Consider the following 14975-nt stretch of genomic DNA (forward strand, 5'->3'; position numbering starts at 1 on the left):
CGCAAACCTGACCCAGACATGCACATGACCTCATTTCAAGTCTCCTGTGCTACAGAACGCAGCTCTGCTACTAAGCCACAGGGCTGGCCAACAATCATTTGTATTGCTTAAATAAACTTCCTCACATTGTACTGTGACTGCCAATTGAGTATTATACTAATTTGACAAACCCTGCTACTGAAACAAACACGGGGATGGGGCTTACGTGACACGAATGCCAAGTTATACCATTTAAAAAAAAACAAAACAAAACTATAATCTACAACTGAATACATATGCACAGTTAGGGGTAGATTTTAAAAAGAATGCGCGTGCGCGCTACCTGGCGCACACACATGGAAGCCCGATTTTATATCGTGCGCGCATGTTATAAAATCGGGGGTTGGCGCGCGCAAGGGGGTGCACACTTGTGCATTCTGTGCGCGCCGCCTGCGGCCTTCCTTAGTTCCCTCCCGGACCACTCCAATTTCGGATCAGACTGGGAGGGAACTTCCCAAACCCCTACACTAACCTATTCACCTCATAGCTCTAACCTAGCCACCCCCCTCCCCAAAAAAACATTATCTTATCTTTTGCGCCAGCACCCTGCCGGCATGCGATACCCTGGCACAGCGGCAAATGGTCGCTGTGCCGGGGGCCTCTAGACACGCCCCACCCCGCACCGCCCCCTCCCCCGAAGCCCCGGAACTTACACGCCTTCCGGGGCTCTCTGCGCGTGGCCGGGCCTTTGAAAATAGGTCCGGCGCACGTAAGGCCATTTACACACGTAAGCCTTTTAAACTCTATCCCTTAGGGTCTTCCTTTAGCTTAATTTGAGCACGTGCTTGGGAGCTCTAAGTATGTTTTTCTTGCTAGGCCTGAGTTATTAAAGGCATTCAACTTCCATTCGCTCATATATTATTAGAAATTGTAAAGCACAGAAATTATTTTTATTCTTAAGAAGTTCTATTTTGTAGTCCAAAACACACCTTTTTAATATATACAGACACACATTTTGGCTAAGCACACATGGAAGTCTGTAAGTCAAAAAATGAGGAAAAGCCTAAAAACAAATTAATACCAAAAAATTGAATTGTATTTTAAAAATGAACACATTATTTCCCAAAAGGATTTCCGTAAGTAACTGGAAATCCAGCTGGAAGTCACTATGTACATCTGCATTTACACCACAGGGTACTGGGCAGCTCTCTGAAACATAGAGCAAAACAATCACCTGACATACTGGGAAATATACTGCACCCCCATTTTGGGAAGAAATACTCTTCCCAAATCTTCATATGCAGTAAAGGGGGGTCAAGGAATTATATAATAGTTTTTTATTCTTTAAATTTTATAAAAAAAAAAAAATAAATCTTTTAGCGAGATAGAAGAGATGATTGGTGAGAAACTTTGGGATGCGAGGCATAGTCAGAATGTCGGTCTGATTTTCTTGACTTCCTTCTGCCATCACTGCTGCTCCTGTGCCGCCTCTGCTCGGCTCTGTTTTCAGGCTCTTTCCTTTCACTGGCCCGTTTTCTGCTGGATACTTTATGCGACTCTTTACTTTTCTTCTTTCTTTGCTGCCTGTTCGTTTTTCTTTTATATTCATCTGAAAGTGCAGCACAAATAACTAGTCTGTTTAATGAGAATACAACCATGTTCAAATCAGGCATATATAAAATATATTTAACAATAAGCTTTTTTTTTTTTTTTTTTTAAAGACAAATCTGTTACTATCTTTTGGCAAGCATCTTCAACTTCCAAGCAGCTGAAGTCTTTTTAGGAGATGGTGCTTTAATAAAGTTGAAAAGAAAATTAAATCTGCCACCAAGCACCTGAAGGATATCCTTGAGGATAAAATTTAGGAAGCTGGCATTGCCCACTTTCTGCTTCCTTGTGATCCCACCTTGCTGCGGGAAACCTCCAGGCCAACAGCAAATGGCAATAAATTATTGGACTATGTCCCCTAGAGATAGAAATGGAGCCAACGAGATAACACTGAACCCAGTGGCACGAAACATGGCATTTTTGTTATCTGCAATAATCTAGCAAGTCTGATCGTTATCTGCAATATGTCCTAAACCAAAGAATTTGGAAGCAAAAACTAAACTGCTCTAACTTTGTCATTTCCTAAGCAGAAACCATATGTGCCACACCTCAAATAACTGCTAATGCTAGGAATCTACATAACCGAGTCAAATACTGATCCTCCTTACAGCCAGTATAAAACAGCTCAAACATTTTTCACCACTTGTGTTGTCCAAGCACTGTTAAAAAAGAAAAAAAAAAAAAAGAAATGAGGATGGCCCAGTGTTTCAGCAATAATTGCTTCCCACAGCTATGTAGAAGCCCTGGGTTTGATTTCTGGGCTAGGCTGTTGTTCACAGGCCCATCCAGGGCTGGAGATGCTGCAGAGGCAGTATTCACTCACCTTAGAGAGAAGAAAGTTCCAGCCCATTATTTAATGGCAACACTTAGTGGCCAAACCTGGGGTCTATTTTATTGTGTTGCAGCGGGGACTGTAGTCTGTGGCTGATGAGCACTGCTGTAATAGCCATTACAGATGGAAAGGGTGTAGATTTTAAAATAAGGGAAAAAAAATCCTGGGTAGTTTATTTTTATTTTATTTTTATTTATTTATTATTTTTACTATACCGGCTTTCATGACATGGATCACATCAAACCGGTTTACATTTAACAAAGTATGCAAGATAAGAGATAACTCAAACAACTGTAACAAGAGGATTGTAAGGAGAGTGACAGTTACAACTAAAGGCCAATGGTGTTATAGCTAAAAGGAGGCCACTTTCAATTCAGCTGGAAGCCCAAAAGAGTAGGACGACACAGACAAGAATAACACAAAAGTGTAAATGATACTGACCAGAATTAAGGAACAATTCATTTTAGGAAAAAAAAAGAGCTGGCTTTTCATGGTATCAAACTATAACAGAAGCAGTGGTGGTTTTTCCTGGATATACATTGATCTTCCTTGTCTCTTTGGCGTTATACTTTAATAAAGTTCCAGTTCTGAGCAGACACTTCTCTGCCTTCAGCTTTTTTTTTTTTTAAAACCATACTAGGTCAGACCAAGGGTCCATCAAGCCCAGCATCCTGTTTCCAACAGTGGCCAATCCAGGCCATAAGAACCTGGCAAGTACCCAAAAACTAAGTCTATTCCATGTTACCATTGCTAATGGCAGTGGCTATTTTCTAAGTCAACTTAATTAATAGCAGGTAATGGACCTCTCCTCCAAGAACTCATCAAATCCTTTTTTAAACACAGCTATACTAACTGAACTAACCACATCCTCTGGCAACAAATTCCAGAGTTTAATTGTGCGTTGAGTGAAGAAGAACTTTCTCCGATTAGTTTTAAATGTGCCACATGCTAACTTCATGGAGTGCCCCCTAGTCTATTATCTGAAAGACTAAATAACTGATTCACATCTACCCGTTCTAGACCTCTCATGATTTTAAACACCTCTATCAGGGGTATGTGACCTGCAGTCATTCTTCTGGCTACTGCTGTTGCTAATAGACACCAAAGTAGTAACTTAATCTTGAACAGTTTTATTTTGTGCGATGTTCCCAACTGATCAAAACTACAGGCCAATTTTCAGTATTGCACATTTTGCTTGAAAACTGGCAAATACAAGTTTTGAAAGAAAATTACTTGCTGGTTTCACAGCTCAGTTTTAGCAATGTTACTGCATGCTGCTGTCCTCCTGCTACATAGGTGCACAAGTAGAATGGCACTGCTTAAATGCTCTTTGCCAACTTTTCTTTTAAATGGGAAATGAACAAAATAGAAGTATCCAATCATCACAAAGTTTGTTGGAAATGGTAGACAGTGGGATCAGCTGCTTGGGCACTAAGCCTCACTATGCATGCCCTCCCCCATCACCCAGCTCAGCAGAGCTCCATATGCCATCTGGCATTTTTCTGCATTAACACCTGGCTCAGGTGTTAATGCAGAAATGGCTCAGGTCACATCTGTGACCTGAGCCATTTTATTTATTTATTTTTTTGCCATGTATGTAACTCACGTGATAATGATACTGAATTGTTTTATTCTTTGCAAACAAATCTTCTTTTAGTTTTGTCTGTACTGTACACTGTACTGATTCACTGTTACAAAGCATAGCTCTCAACGCTGCAGAATTAACCCAGATTATTGGTGCATATCAACAAAATGAACAAGAAAAAAATCCTATGCTCTGTTATATATGCTCAAAAGGGTATATACATTAAAAAAAAAAAAGATATCCTCTATACATTGGCTCTATTTTGTAGGTGTGTAGAAATCAATAGATTGATCAAAAAAAAAGTCCAAATATTGAGAAAACCTTTGCACCTTTTTCAACAAGTTCTTCATCTTAAAGACAAGCACTTTAGGACTACTCTCCATGAAACTAATTGCCAATTTAAATGCTTACAGCTGTAAGCATAATCTATTTTGCCAGCTTGAATTACTTAGGTTTCAATCATGTTGGTCCCCGAGTGAAATATTTGAAATTATTTCCCACAAAAGCTGTTTTTAGGTTGCACAAGTTTATTGTATGAGACTTGTACAGAAAGATGGAGATCATTTTCTTACTAATGCACTGATTTTTATATGTATACAAAAATACCTCTATTTATAGCAGTGAAGTACAAAGGAGGCACTGACGTAGATACATGCTTTCTTGAACACCAATATATTAACAGTTGCTGTGCAAAGAAAGTAACATAAAAAGATTTCTAAATACGGTGTTACCGCACATCACAGCAATATGTAATTTATCACTTTATTCATCATAAGGAAGGACAGGAAAAAAAAGTTCACTGCTGAAATCATACAATAAATCAAATTAATCTCAAACTAGCAAGCTCACCAAGTACAGAATATCATGCTGTGCTATCAGTTGCAGCCCTTGCAGGCTACATGAAGCACCATGTGCTCAAGAAACTAAACTGAGCTACAATGGCAGGAAGATTTTAAATTACCATGTCAAATGTAAGGTTATGTTAGCCATCTGACAAGCTCTTCAGAAAAAAAAAAACCAACAACACAATGTACAGTGCACAGCATTCCTGCTAACCTGCATGCCACACTGTCAGCAGAAATATGCACCAGTTCCCCGAGAGATTTCTCACAGCACAGGGAAAAACAAACAAGGACATACAAAGACCATCAGAGTTTGTTCCCGTATGCTGCTAGGCAAAAAAGAAACCAGTCTAATTTGGTCATTTTAACTGGCATTATAAATCAATAAAAACAAGTATTGATCTCATGTTTTCTCCCAAACTGAACATTATTTTGTACCTTATGCTCTCTCTACATATTTTATATTATCCTGTTCCCAGAAATCTAGATTGAAAAAGTAGACTCCTTATGCTGAAACAACTGCAGAATTTTATTAACCTCTTAGACAACTTATGAAACATGAGTAGTGTGGAAGGTGTGCATGAAGGAGCTGCCAAGTTATGGCTCACGGTGGGCTTTTTTTTTTTTTTTTTTGCTGACTGGGAAAACCTTATTTAAGAGACCTACCTTGTTTCCACTGGATCCTGGAGACAGTGGTAAAGGAGAACCTTGAACTTTTATATACTAAGATTTCAACAGAGCCACAGTTCAATACTCTAACCATCTGACCACACCGCCTTCCTATTTATTGTAAAATACCCTGACACAAGTTCCCCTAAGACAATTCTTCAGCAATGTTCTTTGTATCTGGCAGAGGTCACCACAATAGTAGCAGCTGCCTTCTCTCCTTTTTTCACCACAATCAAGAGTGAAGATCCCAAAGGACAGCAGATCTGAAACAAAGTTTGCTGTCCCACAGTTCACAGTGCTATGGTCTTAGCTACAAGGCCAGCTCAAAATGTATTCACTTTTACTAAGTCCTATTCATTTCATTATGCTGTTATGATGAAAGTTATCTGCACTTGAATAATTGTATTTACATATAGCACTGGTAAAACACATGGTTTCAAGGTCACTGTCTCAAACAGCTTACAATGTGAATAGTTTCATATTAGGAGATAAGTGATTTGCTAAAGAGAATACTAAGAGCTTGATTCATCAAGATCTTATCTCAGACAAAAAATGGAGGAAATGCATTAGGTTATCAGGCTCTAACCGAAAGAGATTGATCTGATCCCAGATCTCTATGTATTATTCCTCTGGTCTCTAATGGTTTCCATACTTATGACCCTCCACTTTCTCTTGCTCAATCCTGTGTTTATTACATTAAAGTCTACTATCATGGCATTGATTATAATGCTCTAAACCCAAGATTATAACCACCCAACACAGCCATCTGAAGAAGCAAATGAAGTGTAAGGAAGCATAACATGGAGTAGGTTAGCATAAACAACTTTGATAATGATGAAACACAGACATACAGGAATAAATTAAAAGGTAACTGCAATTACTGTTCATTTAAAGCCAATTTATTTGTAAGCATTCCCCAATGTAAAACTCAATTTTTATGGATAATTACACAGAGGATAATTATTGCTCTAGGTCATATATTACAAGAGAAAATAAAATACAAGAAGTTAAGCAAAAGATTTCTTCTTGAATGATTATTACACAATTCTCTGGGCCAACTGCAAAGGACCTAACTTACTCTAGGACCAATAAGACTGGCAGAATTTTTCATACACCATGAAAAGGGGCTATGTCAAGGGTGGCCAACTTCAGTCCTTGAGAGCCACAAACAGGCCAGCTTTTCAGGATATCCACAACAAATATGCATGAAATAGAGTTGTATACAATGAAGACAGTGCTTACACATGTATCTTATGCATATTCGTTGAGCTCTCGAGTAGTGGAGGTGGTCACCCCCGGGCTATATGCCATTTTACCCCTCTATAACTATGACCTGAATTTGATAAAGCCTAGCTATGGGAAAATCCCCGAGCTATAGCTTGGGACCACAGCCTGCAATCCTGGTTTTCCTACTTGAGATCTTTATGATCTGTTAAATACCTGAGTTGGTGCTGCTGGCGCTGGAGGAGGAATTTTCACTGGATGAGCTGGAGCTGCTATCCAAATCAGAGTCATTTGAATCTGAGGAAGATGAAGCCGATGAAGAATCTGAAGATTCAACATCTTGTTTCTGAGTCATGATCATCTTTGGTGCATTTTTCAAATGTTCACGTAATTCATCCCTGAACAAAGATAATTTTTTAAAAATTAATAACAATCAACTAATTTTGAGTATCACTTTGAGATAATTCTGAGTATACTTATGGAGATAGTTTAACAGAGAAAAGATACAATAGATTCCTGAACATGGTTTGTCAGCTGAGCACATTAGTAATCGGCAACACTCAACTGTATCATTACCTATCAATTTACGGAGTGCACCTCTATTTAGAGAGTACATTTATAAACTAAAAGCTCTGATGGAGGCCACCACACTCCTGCAAAAATAAAGAGAAGCAGCAGTATACTATATAAAAGAAGCTTCCACAAAGTTATGTGCTGCATATTTTCTACCGGGAAAGGCTTCAGTGTTCTCACTGCTGCCAATAAACAAATGCATATGATAATGCATAGCAAGATGGTCTGATACTATGCCAATCAAAGTGTCTAACTGGCAACTGTGTCAGTTTGTTAACAAACAGGGATAAAACATTTACTCTCCATGTTAAAAATGTCAGTTTGTAAGGTTTTCTGGTTCAGGTCCCACTTTAGGATTCTGGCCATAGATGGGCTACTAGTTTTACCTTGAGGCCAGAGGCCCTATATAAAGGTGTGCTACACTGGGAATTTAGTATGGCAATCACTTTGGCCAGCAGAGGAGCTGCTGCATGAGGAAGTTATCCTGTCTCAGCAGTCAAATGGATACACACTTTCTGCTGTTTCCAGATGAAAAATGAGCTCATAGCTTTGAAAACAGAAGTTGAAACATTAACCCCCTTTGTAGTAAAACCTCCTCATCAAGTACAATGACCAGCATTCCTTGGCCCATAAATACTCTATAGGTTATAGAAACCAGTCCTGCTAGTTCTCATTCACAGAAACCTGCAGTCTCCTCTGCTATTCAGCTGATTATGAAATACAGACAACTCAGCCAGGCATTCATTTCCAGTTACATTTTCACATGTGGTAAACTTATCACGAAACACTGATTTAAAGTAAATTAAAATGTTAGCACCAAACAGCTGAGAGCTGATTGCAAATGCTCTGGATCTACCCACTGGTGCAGCAATTTAACCCCCACCCCTCAAAAAAAAAAAAAAAAGAAGAAAATCAACTAATGATTTTGCACTTTTAAAAAAATGCCATTTCTATTTGAGATAAAGCCTGTTGCCATGTGCAGTATTGCTTAATTATAAAATCCTCTACACTATGAAATTCAGAAGTGTGCAAAAATTACAAAGGAATATATCTCCACAGGATAAAGTTTAATATCACCCAAGCCAGCTTAAATATCTTTTATAGCAAGAGGAAGCAGGAGATGTGTGAACATTTCTGGATGCTTAGCTTCTTTCTTTGATATACACATTTCAATGCAGTGAGAGAGTTAACTTGTGCAGTGCTTTAGAAATACACTAACTGTACCACTTTAAACAGAATAAAGATTCTGATTCTGAGAAATCTTCTTGGTTAGAACCTAGGATATTGACATCCTAAAATTACCCCGTTTCAATTACCCCGTTTGCAATGTTTGTCTTCCTTTTAAAACATGAACAAAAAAACCCCCTATAAATTGCTAAACAAACTGTAATTAACAACAGCAATTGGTTGGGGTCACTTAAAGCTCGAACTGGGTTAACAGGCCTACATGCTCTTCCATACGTCAGCATGCATCGTACAGTGAAAACAGAAGTTGGTGAAAAGGTGCTCACGTCAGTCCTCCAAGACCAATAGATGTGAAGAAGTTGATGGCAAATCGTGTGTTTCTTGGGTTATCACGCGGTAACAAACCTTCAAAGAAAGGTTGTAGCGTTCTAATAAGAGAGAAACAAAATAATTACATTTCAAATTAGCAGAGTAAATGAGGCTTATGAACTACAATTTACACACCCTGAGATAAAGAGGTTTTAGCCTTCTGGCCAAACGTACTTGCCACATGTTTTGCAGATGTTAGCCATTAGACTATAGAACAAGAAGCACAGAGCTAGCACATAAAACAGTTCCAGTGTGACAGTTTTTGGGTTCTAGAATTAACAAATGTAAGTTATCTTATCAATTCATGCTTAACCATACTATTTAGGAATTTCTTAATCTTTCTCCACCCATTCTTCATTGTATGTGGAGGAGTAGCCTAGTGGTTAGAGCAGTGGGCTATGAACCAGGGAAACCCGAGTTAAAATCCCACTGCTGCTCCTCGTGACTTTGGAGTCACTTTAACCTCCCATTGCCTCAGCTATAAACAAGCACGATTTATCAAATCGTGTTAGGGCCATAACGCCTGTGATAAATAACGAATTGTGAGATGGTTATGCAAATTTTAAAATTTTTCCCAAATGGGAAAAGTTTGGGCAGATTAAATTAAAATGAGGGGGTGCTTTGTGTGCGATAGCGCAATGCACGCTATCGCGGGTTTTAACACCGGAAATAACTACACCTTTTTTTCCAGGCATTAAGCCCAAAACAAGATTTGCACTAAAAATCAAAAATCCTGTTTTGGGCAGAAGGGAAGAGAGGAGAGAGAGAGAAGGAGAGAGAGAGAGAAGGAGAGAGAGAGAGAGACTGACTCTGGGGAGGCACACATAATAATTATACCACTGTCGGAGGGGCAACTATTAACTTGGGGTGAGGTTTTGGTGGTGGCTGTTTTAGGGGGCAGTTTTATATGCACAGTCATAGGTACGAACAGCATAGCATACATCAGTGAAGATTTGATGCGATTTGGAATGAGGAAAGGTACACAAAGATGAGATCTAGCTGCTATCAAGCTAGGTCAAGAGTACAATGTACAAATCTCATCTTTGTGTACCTTTCCTCACTCCAAATCACATCAAATCTTCACTGATGTGTACTGTGCTGTTAGTACCTCTGACTGTTCATGTAAAACTGCCCCTCAAAACCTAGGCCACCACCACAGAGTTCCTAGTTGCCTCTCCTACAATGGTATAAAATAGTTTACTTGTATAAGAGCCTTATAGAGAGTGTCTCTCTCTCTCTTTAGCTAGCAGCAGCCCAAAAAGTGGCAAAAACCTATCTGGGCACTTCTCAGCTTGCAATGTGAAAATATCATGGGTGCGATAAATTTAATGCACGTTGCGGTAAAATACATATGCAATGCAGTAAAAGCACGCATTGCGGTATCTTGAAAATTACCCTAACCACGTCCTCTTTTTTTTTTTTTTTTTTTGTTAATATCATGGACACTATTCTTGCAAAATTTATAGCAAAATGATAAATCTAGGCTTTAGATTGTAAATCCTCTGGGGCTAGGGAAATACCTACAGAAACTGAATGTAATCCACTTTGAAGTGCTGAAAAGTGGAATATAAATCCAATCTCAAACCTTAAATCTCTGAAATTTCAAATTCTACTACTGTTACTATTAATCAGTTTGGGTTTGTTTTTTTTTTAATTATTAACAGAACTGCTTAGTTTTCTTAATTTTTTGTATTTAAAATGTAAATTACTTCACAAATACATTACTTCCATCTTATTTCTTGTAAAATAATGCTTCTCAACCTTTTTTTTATTTTCACAGTACACTTTAGAGTTTATCTGATCTTTGAGGAATACTAAATTTTGCATGATCTCATCACTCCCATCTCAAAACCTGAAATATCCTCTCTCTCAGTCTCCCCTCCCCTCATCTGCCCCCTGCTCATGTGATCCCCCCTTTACCTTCTCTTCCCCCCACTTGTAGGCTCCTCTCTCACTCCCCCATGTGATCTTCTTTCACCTGTTCCCCCCTTCCATGCACGAGACTCTTATCTGCCGCAACATTTCCCTATGGGATCCTCTTTCATCTGCTGTCCTCCATTCATAGGTTCCCCTTTCTTGTCCACCTCCATCACACACTAGTGTTGCGAGTGTTTGAGTTATGAAAAGATAGCAAGAACCCATCATGGTGGTTTGATTGGCTGTGGGTACGGCCTCAGAAGTCTTTAAGTGGGCAAGCTGAATAAGGAGGAAGTAAGTCAAAGTGATATTTCCATGTTACACTCCCCCGCCCCACACAAAACACACATACACAAGCGATCTCTCTCTCTTCTCTGCATGCTGTACAGCTTTCAAAGCCATTACCATGCATATTGTGAAGGATGTGGCAAGGGATTTTGGAGTGCAAGACAAGCTGTCAGCTTGCTGGCTCCCTGTGTAGCAAACTTACTATACTATAACAGCACTAACTCCCCAGACTCAAACGGCATCAAACCTACCTATGAAGAGGTAGCACAGCAAATATCACAAGAGGTGACAGACCACCAATACACCGATTGGGAAAACAAACCATACCAGACTGCTATAGATCCCTAGACAGAAACTACAATTTGCAGGATACTTAGGCACCACATGCAAAACACAGACAGACTCTCACCAAATATCAAATAAGTGACCACAAATTAGAAATAGAAATATACAGACAAAAACTGAAACAGAAACCCACAGAAAGGGAAGCAGGTATGGGAGAGAGAAAAAAAAGTTAGTTGTATACCCACAGTTCTACTCCCTATAGTCAACTACAGCAATTGCTAAACAGTGGAACAAAGAACAAACAAGTACAACAGAATAGTGACAACTCAGTATTTAGAAAGTTATAAAAACTTTATTTCTAATACAAAATGTAAATATTTATGAACAAAAATCACAGTCCAATGTAACAGATATTTTCTTCTCTCTTTTAGAGAGACATACTGTTTTCAGTATTGAGCTTTCAATTTGTTTTTTTTCTGATTCCTCTAACCGAATCTTCTTTCCTATGTTTCTTTTCCTCTCACTTCCATCTATCTGACATCTATACTCCCTCTTACATTCACTTCTTGGCACCATCTTTGTCCCTTCTCTACTGCTATCCCTCTCTTCCCTCCAATTTTCTCCTTCCTCTGCACCTCTCACCATGTCTTACACTTCTCACTCTGCAAATTCCCTGTTTTTTCCTCCATCTCTCAACCTCATTTTCTCACTCAAGTTGCATCTCCTAATTTTATCTGCTCCATCTCTAACCCCATCCTCCCAATGCTGCTTCTACTCTGCTCCCCTATTCTAGCGCTCTCTCGCCTTCTTCTGCCAATGATCCTCCCTGCTTCATCCTCTCAGTGCTCCATTTCTGTCTATTCCTCCCAGTGTTTTATCACTTTCCTCTTGCAGGGGCCCCTCTCTACAACTATTTCCTATGATTTCCCCCCCCCCCCCCCACCAATTCCTGGCATTCTCTTTCTCTCCTCTTCCCAGTGCCATTTCTTCTTTCTCCTTCCAGTGACCTCCATCCCTATCTCACAACTCCTCTTCTCTCACTCCTAGCAACCTGCCTTACCTTTTTTCCACTGATCTGATCTCTGCCCCCCAACAGTTCAGTTTTCCAGTGCTCCATTTCTCCCCTCTGTTCCTCATTCATTCTCCAGCATCCCATTTTTCCCCTCAGCCCCTCCCTCACTACTTGATTTCTCCCTTCTCCCCCCACCCTCAAACTCATTCCGAGGCTCCATCTCTCCCCTTTGCCTTCTTTCACCTCCCATATTCATTTCTCCATGCTGTAATCTCCCAACTCACCTCTTCTTGAAGACATCTAGGCCAGAAGAAGCCTCTCATCCCCTTCCCCTCTTTCCACTCTCTCTCACCCCAAATTCTCTCACAGCTTTACCCCCTCTTCTCACAAGCTCGCTGCATTGATAGCATCACCGATCAGGTCAGGAGCATGTAGCAATAGCAGGCTCTTTGCCAAGGCACACACCATCAGCAGCTTCTCTCTAGCCCAGTGCTTTCCCCAACATGATCCTCTGTTCCCACCTCGCCCCACTCAAGAAGTAATGAGCTGTCTTTAAGGTGGTAGGTGGCCCCCTTCCTGCCATCCAACTCGTTGAAGCCTGCAAACAGTATTTCTGCTGGCTTTCATTTCAAGCATTTTTAAAATTCATGGGCTGACTGGCTTACTAATCTAGGAGACTGAACTGGGGACCTTCTGCATGCCACTGAGCCAGCAGGCAGGACCTGGGAATGCCTCTTTTTAACATGATTAAAAGTATTTGTGCTATGAAAGCCTACATATACTTTTAGCTGGATTGAGTATGGGCAAGTTTGACACTTCAGTTTACCTGGGTAAAGGGCTTTGAAAATTGTACTCATTCTGCTTACCTAACAGCAAGCAGCATATCTGGGGGAGAGGCTGTTTCTAGGCCAATAGCAGGCAGATAGTCTAGTGGCAGTGTGCTTACTGGAAAGTTCCTGTCCACAAGAGCTGCCAGCGCCAAAGCTAAGCATCTGATATTACTGCCTGATATTTTTGGAATATAACTAAAAGTTCTCTGTGTTTGCATTATGGGGGTGTCTTAGAGGATTTCTTGGGCTGCTGTACTGAAGGGCAGTGTGAAAAGCGAGGAATTAGAAACAAAAATAAATAAATAAATTATATATATATATATATATATATATATATATATATATATATATATATATACATATACACACACACATACATACATACACACACACACACACACCTCACGTTAACTAAACAGAGGATCCTACAAAATCCCTATAGCTCCCTATAAGCTAAAGTAGCTAATACCAACTGTTTAATTCCCTCCCACCCTCCCCCTCTACCCACGCACCCCAGGGTTTGTTCTTGTATTATAGTTTGGCTGGAATAATAATTGGTAACCAGACAATTTGCTAGTCTGGTAAGTCTTTAGGTGTTCTCTATCAAATCAAATGAGTAAAATGAGGACTATCCAGTGTAACAATTGTGGAGCTTTTATCTTGTGGCAAATCATCTGGAAATTGAGGGCTTGTCCCATTTGTTCAAATCTCTCTGCCCTGAAAAAAGAGTTGGCTCACCTTAAGGCTGAATTAGCTGCAATAAAGGAAGTATCCAAAACCACCAACAAATCCTCACCTACTTTACATAATTCAGGAATTGTTTCCCTATTACCACAGAAAATTCAAAGGCCCAGAAAAAAGTGGTTTACAGTGGGCTCAGGCAGAATAAGACTTGTGATCCAAAGACACCCATTCTTCACAAATGTACAGCCCACATGTCCCCCACCCACCCCACTAATACAGAACGTACAGGAACCCAAGAAAAAATGGATTACACCGGGCTCTGGTAGAACAGCAACTGTGAGACTGAGACACACACTCTTTCAAGTGACACAAGTAAAAAACGCCTTCTCTGTCTTAAATAAGGAAGAAGCTTAGCGATGGAGATTGAAGTGGTATCTGAAGGGAGTGAAGAAACCCAAATCACGCAAAAATTCAATTATGCAACCAAAAAACATAAGAATAAGCTCATTGTGCTGGGTGACAGTCATCAGAGTCATTAATATGGGAACGCTTTTTGAGGGAAATACTATAGTTAAAAGCCTTCCAGGATCATCAGCTTAATCGGTTCAGAGATTTCCAGACACTGGCGAAGCAGATTAGTCACATGGTGAAGTCTATTGCCTGTTCATGAAAAAGGGAAAGATAGGTTAAGTCATATAGAGAACTTCAATGCATGGCTCAAAACTTGGTGTAAGGAAGAAAGGTTGGGATATATTGGAGGCTGGGGCCATGTATGGAACAGTAAAAGGCTCTATGTCAAAGATGGCTTACATCTGTCTGCAGCAGGAAAAATAATCCTAATAGATAAATTCAAATCCTGTGCCATAAGGCATTTAAACTAGATGATGGGATGGCAGATGGAAATTGGAATGTCACCCCCCCAAATCTCAAGAAAATGGGTGAAAGGGTAACAAAAGTCAGCTGAATAAGGTAGAAAAGAAGTCCAAGAAGATCAGTAACCTCAAGGAGAGAAGCTAGAAAGCTATGAGCACAAATGCCATTAGTCTGGGCAATAAAATCCCAGACCTGCAAGCCCTAATTGTGGAGGTGGATT

At 39.8% G+C, this 14975-nt stretch overlaps 1 protein-coding gene across 2 annotated transcripts in view; it reads right to left on the reverse strand.

Annotated features, from left to right (window-relative positions):
• Nucleotides 1–888: 888 nt before the first annotated feature.
• CWC22 (CWC22 spliceosome associated protein homolog) overlaps nucleotides 889–14975 on the reverse strand; it is a 213556-nt gene continuing 199469 nt past the window's right edge. The window contains exons 17-20 of one of the 2 annotated variants that reach the window (XM_029605913.1): nucleotides 8824–8925; nucleotides 6956–7137; nucleotides 4611–4689; nucleotides 1452–1588 (exon numbers count right to left, since the gene is read on the reverse strand). In XM_029605913.1, coding sequence (XP_029461773.1) covers nucleotides 4613–4689; nucleotides 6956–7137; nucleotides 8824–8925 — 361 coding nt within the window. In that variant the 3' untranslated portion in view covers nucleotides 1452–1588; nucleotides 4611–4612. Of the gene's footprint in view, nucleotides 1589–4610; nucleotides 4690–6955; nucleotides 7138–8823; nucleotides 8926–14975 lie in introns of both variants that reach the window. The other variant, XM_029605912.1, reaches the window with a different exon arrangement.

The sequence above is a fragment of the Rhinatrema bivittatum genome, chromosome 6 (genome assembly GCF_901001135.1).
Source record: "Rhinatrema bivittatum chromosome 6, aRhiBiv1.1, whole genome shotgun sequence".
Lineage (NCBI taxonomy): Eukaryota > Metazoa > Chordata > Amphibia > Gymnophiona > Rhinatrematidae > Rhinatrema > Rhinatrema bivittatum.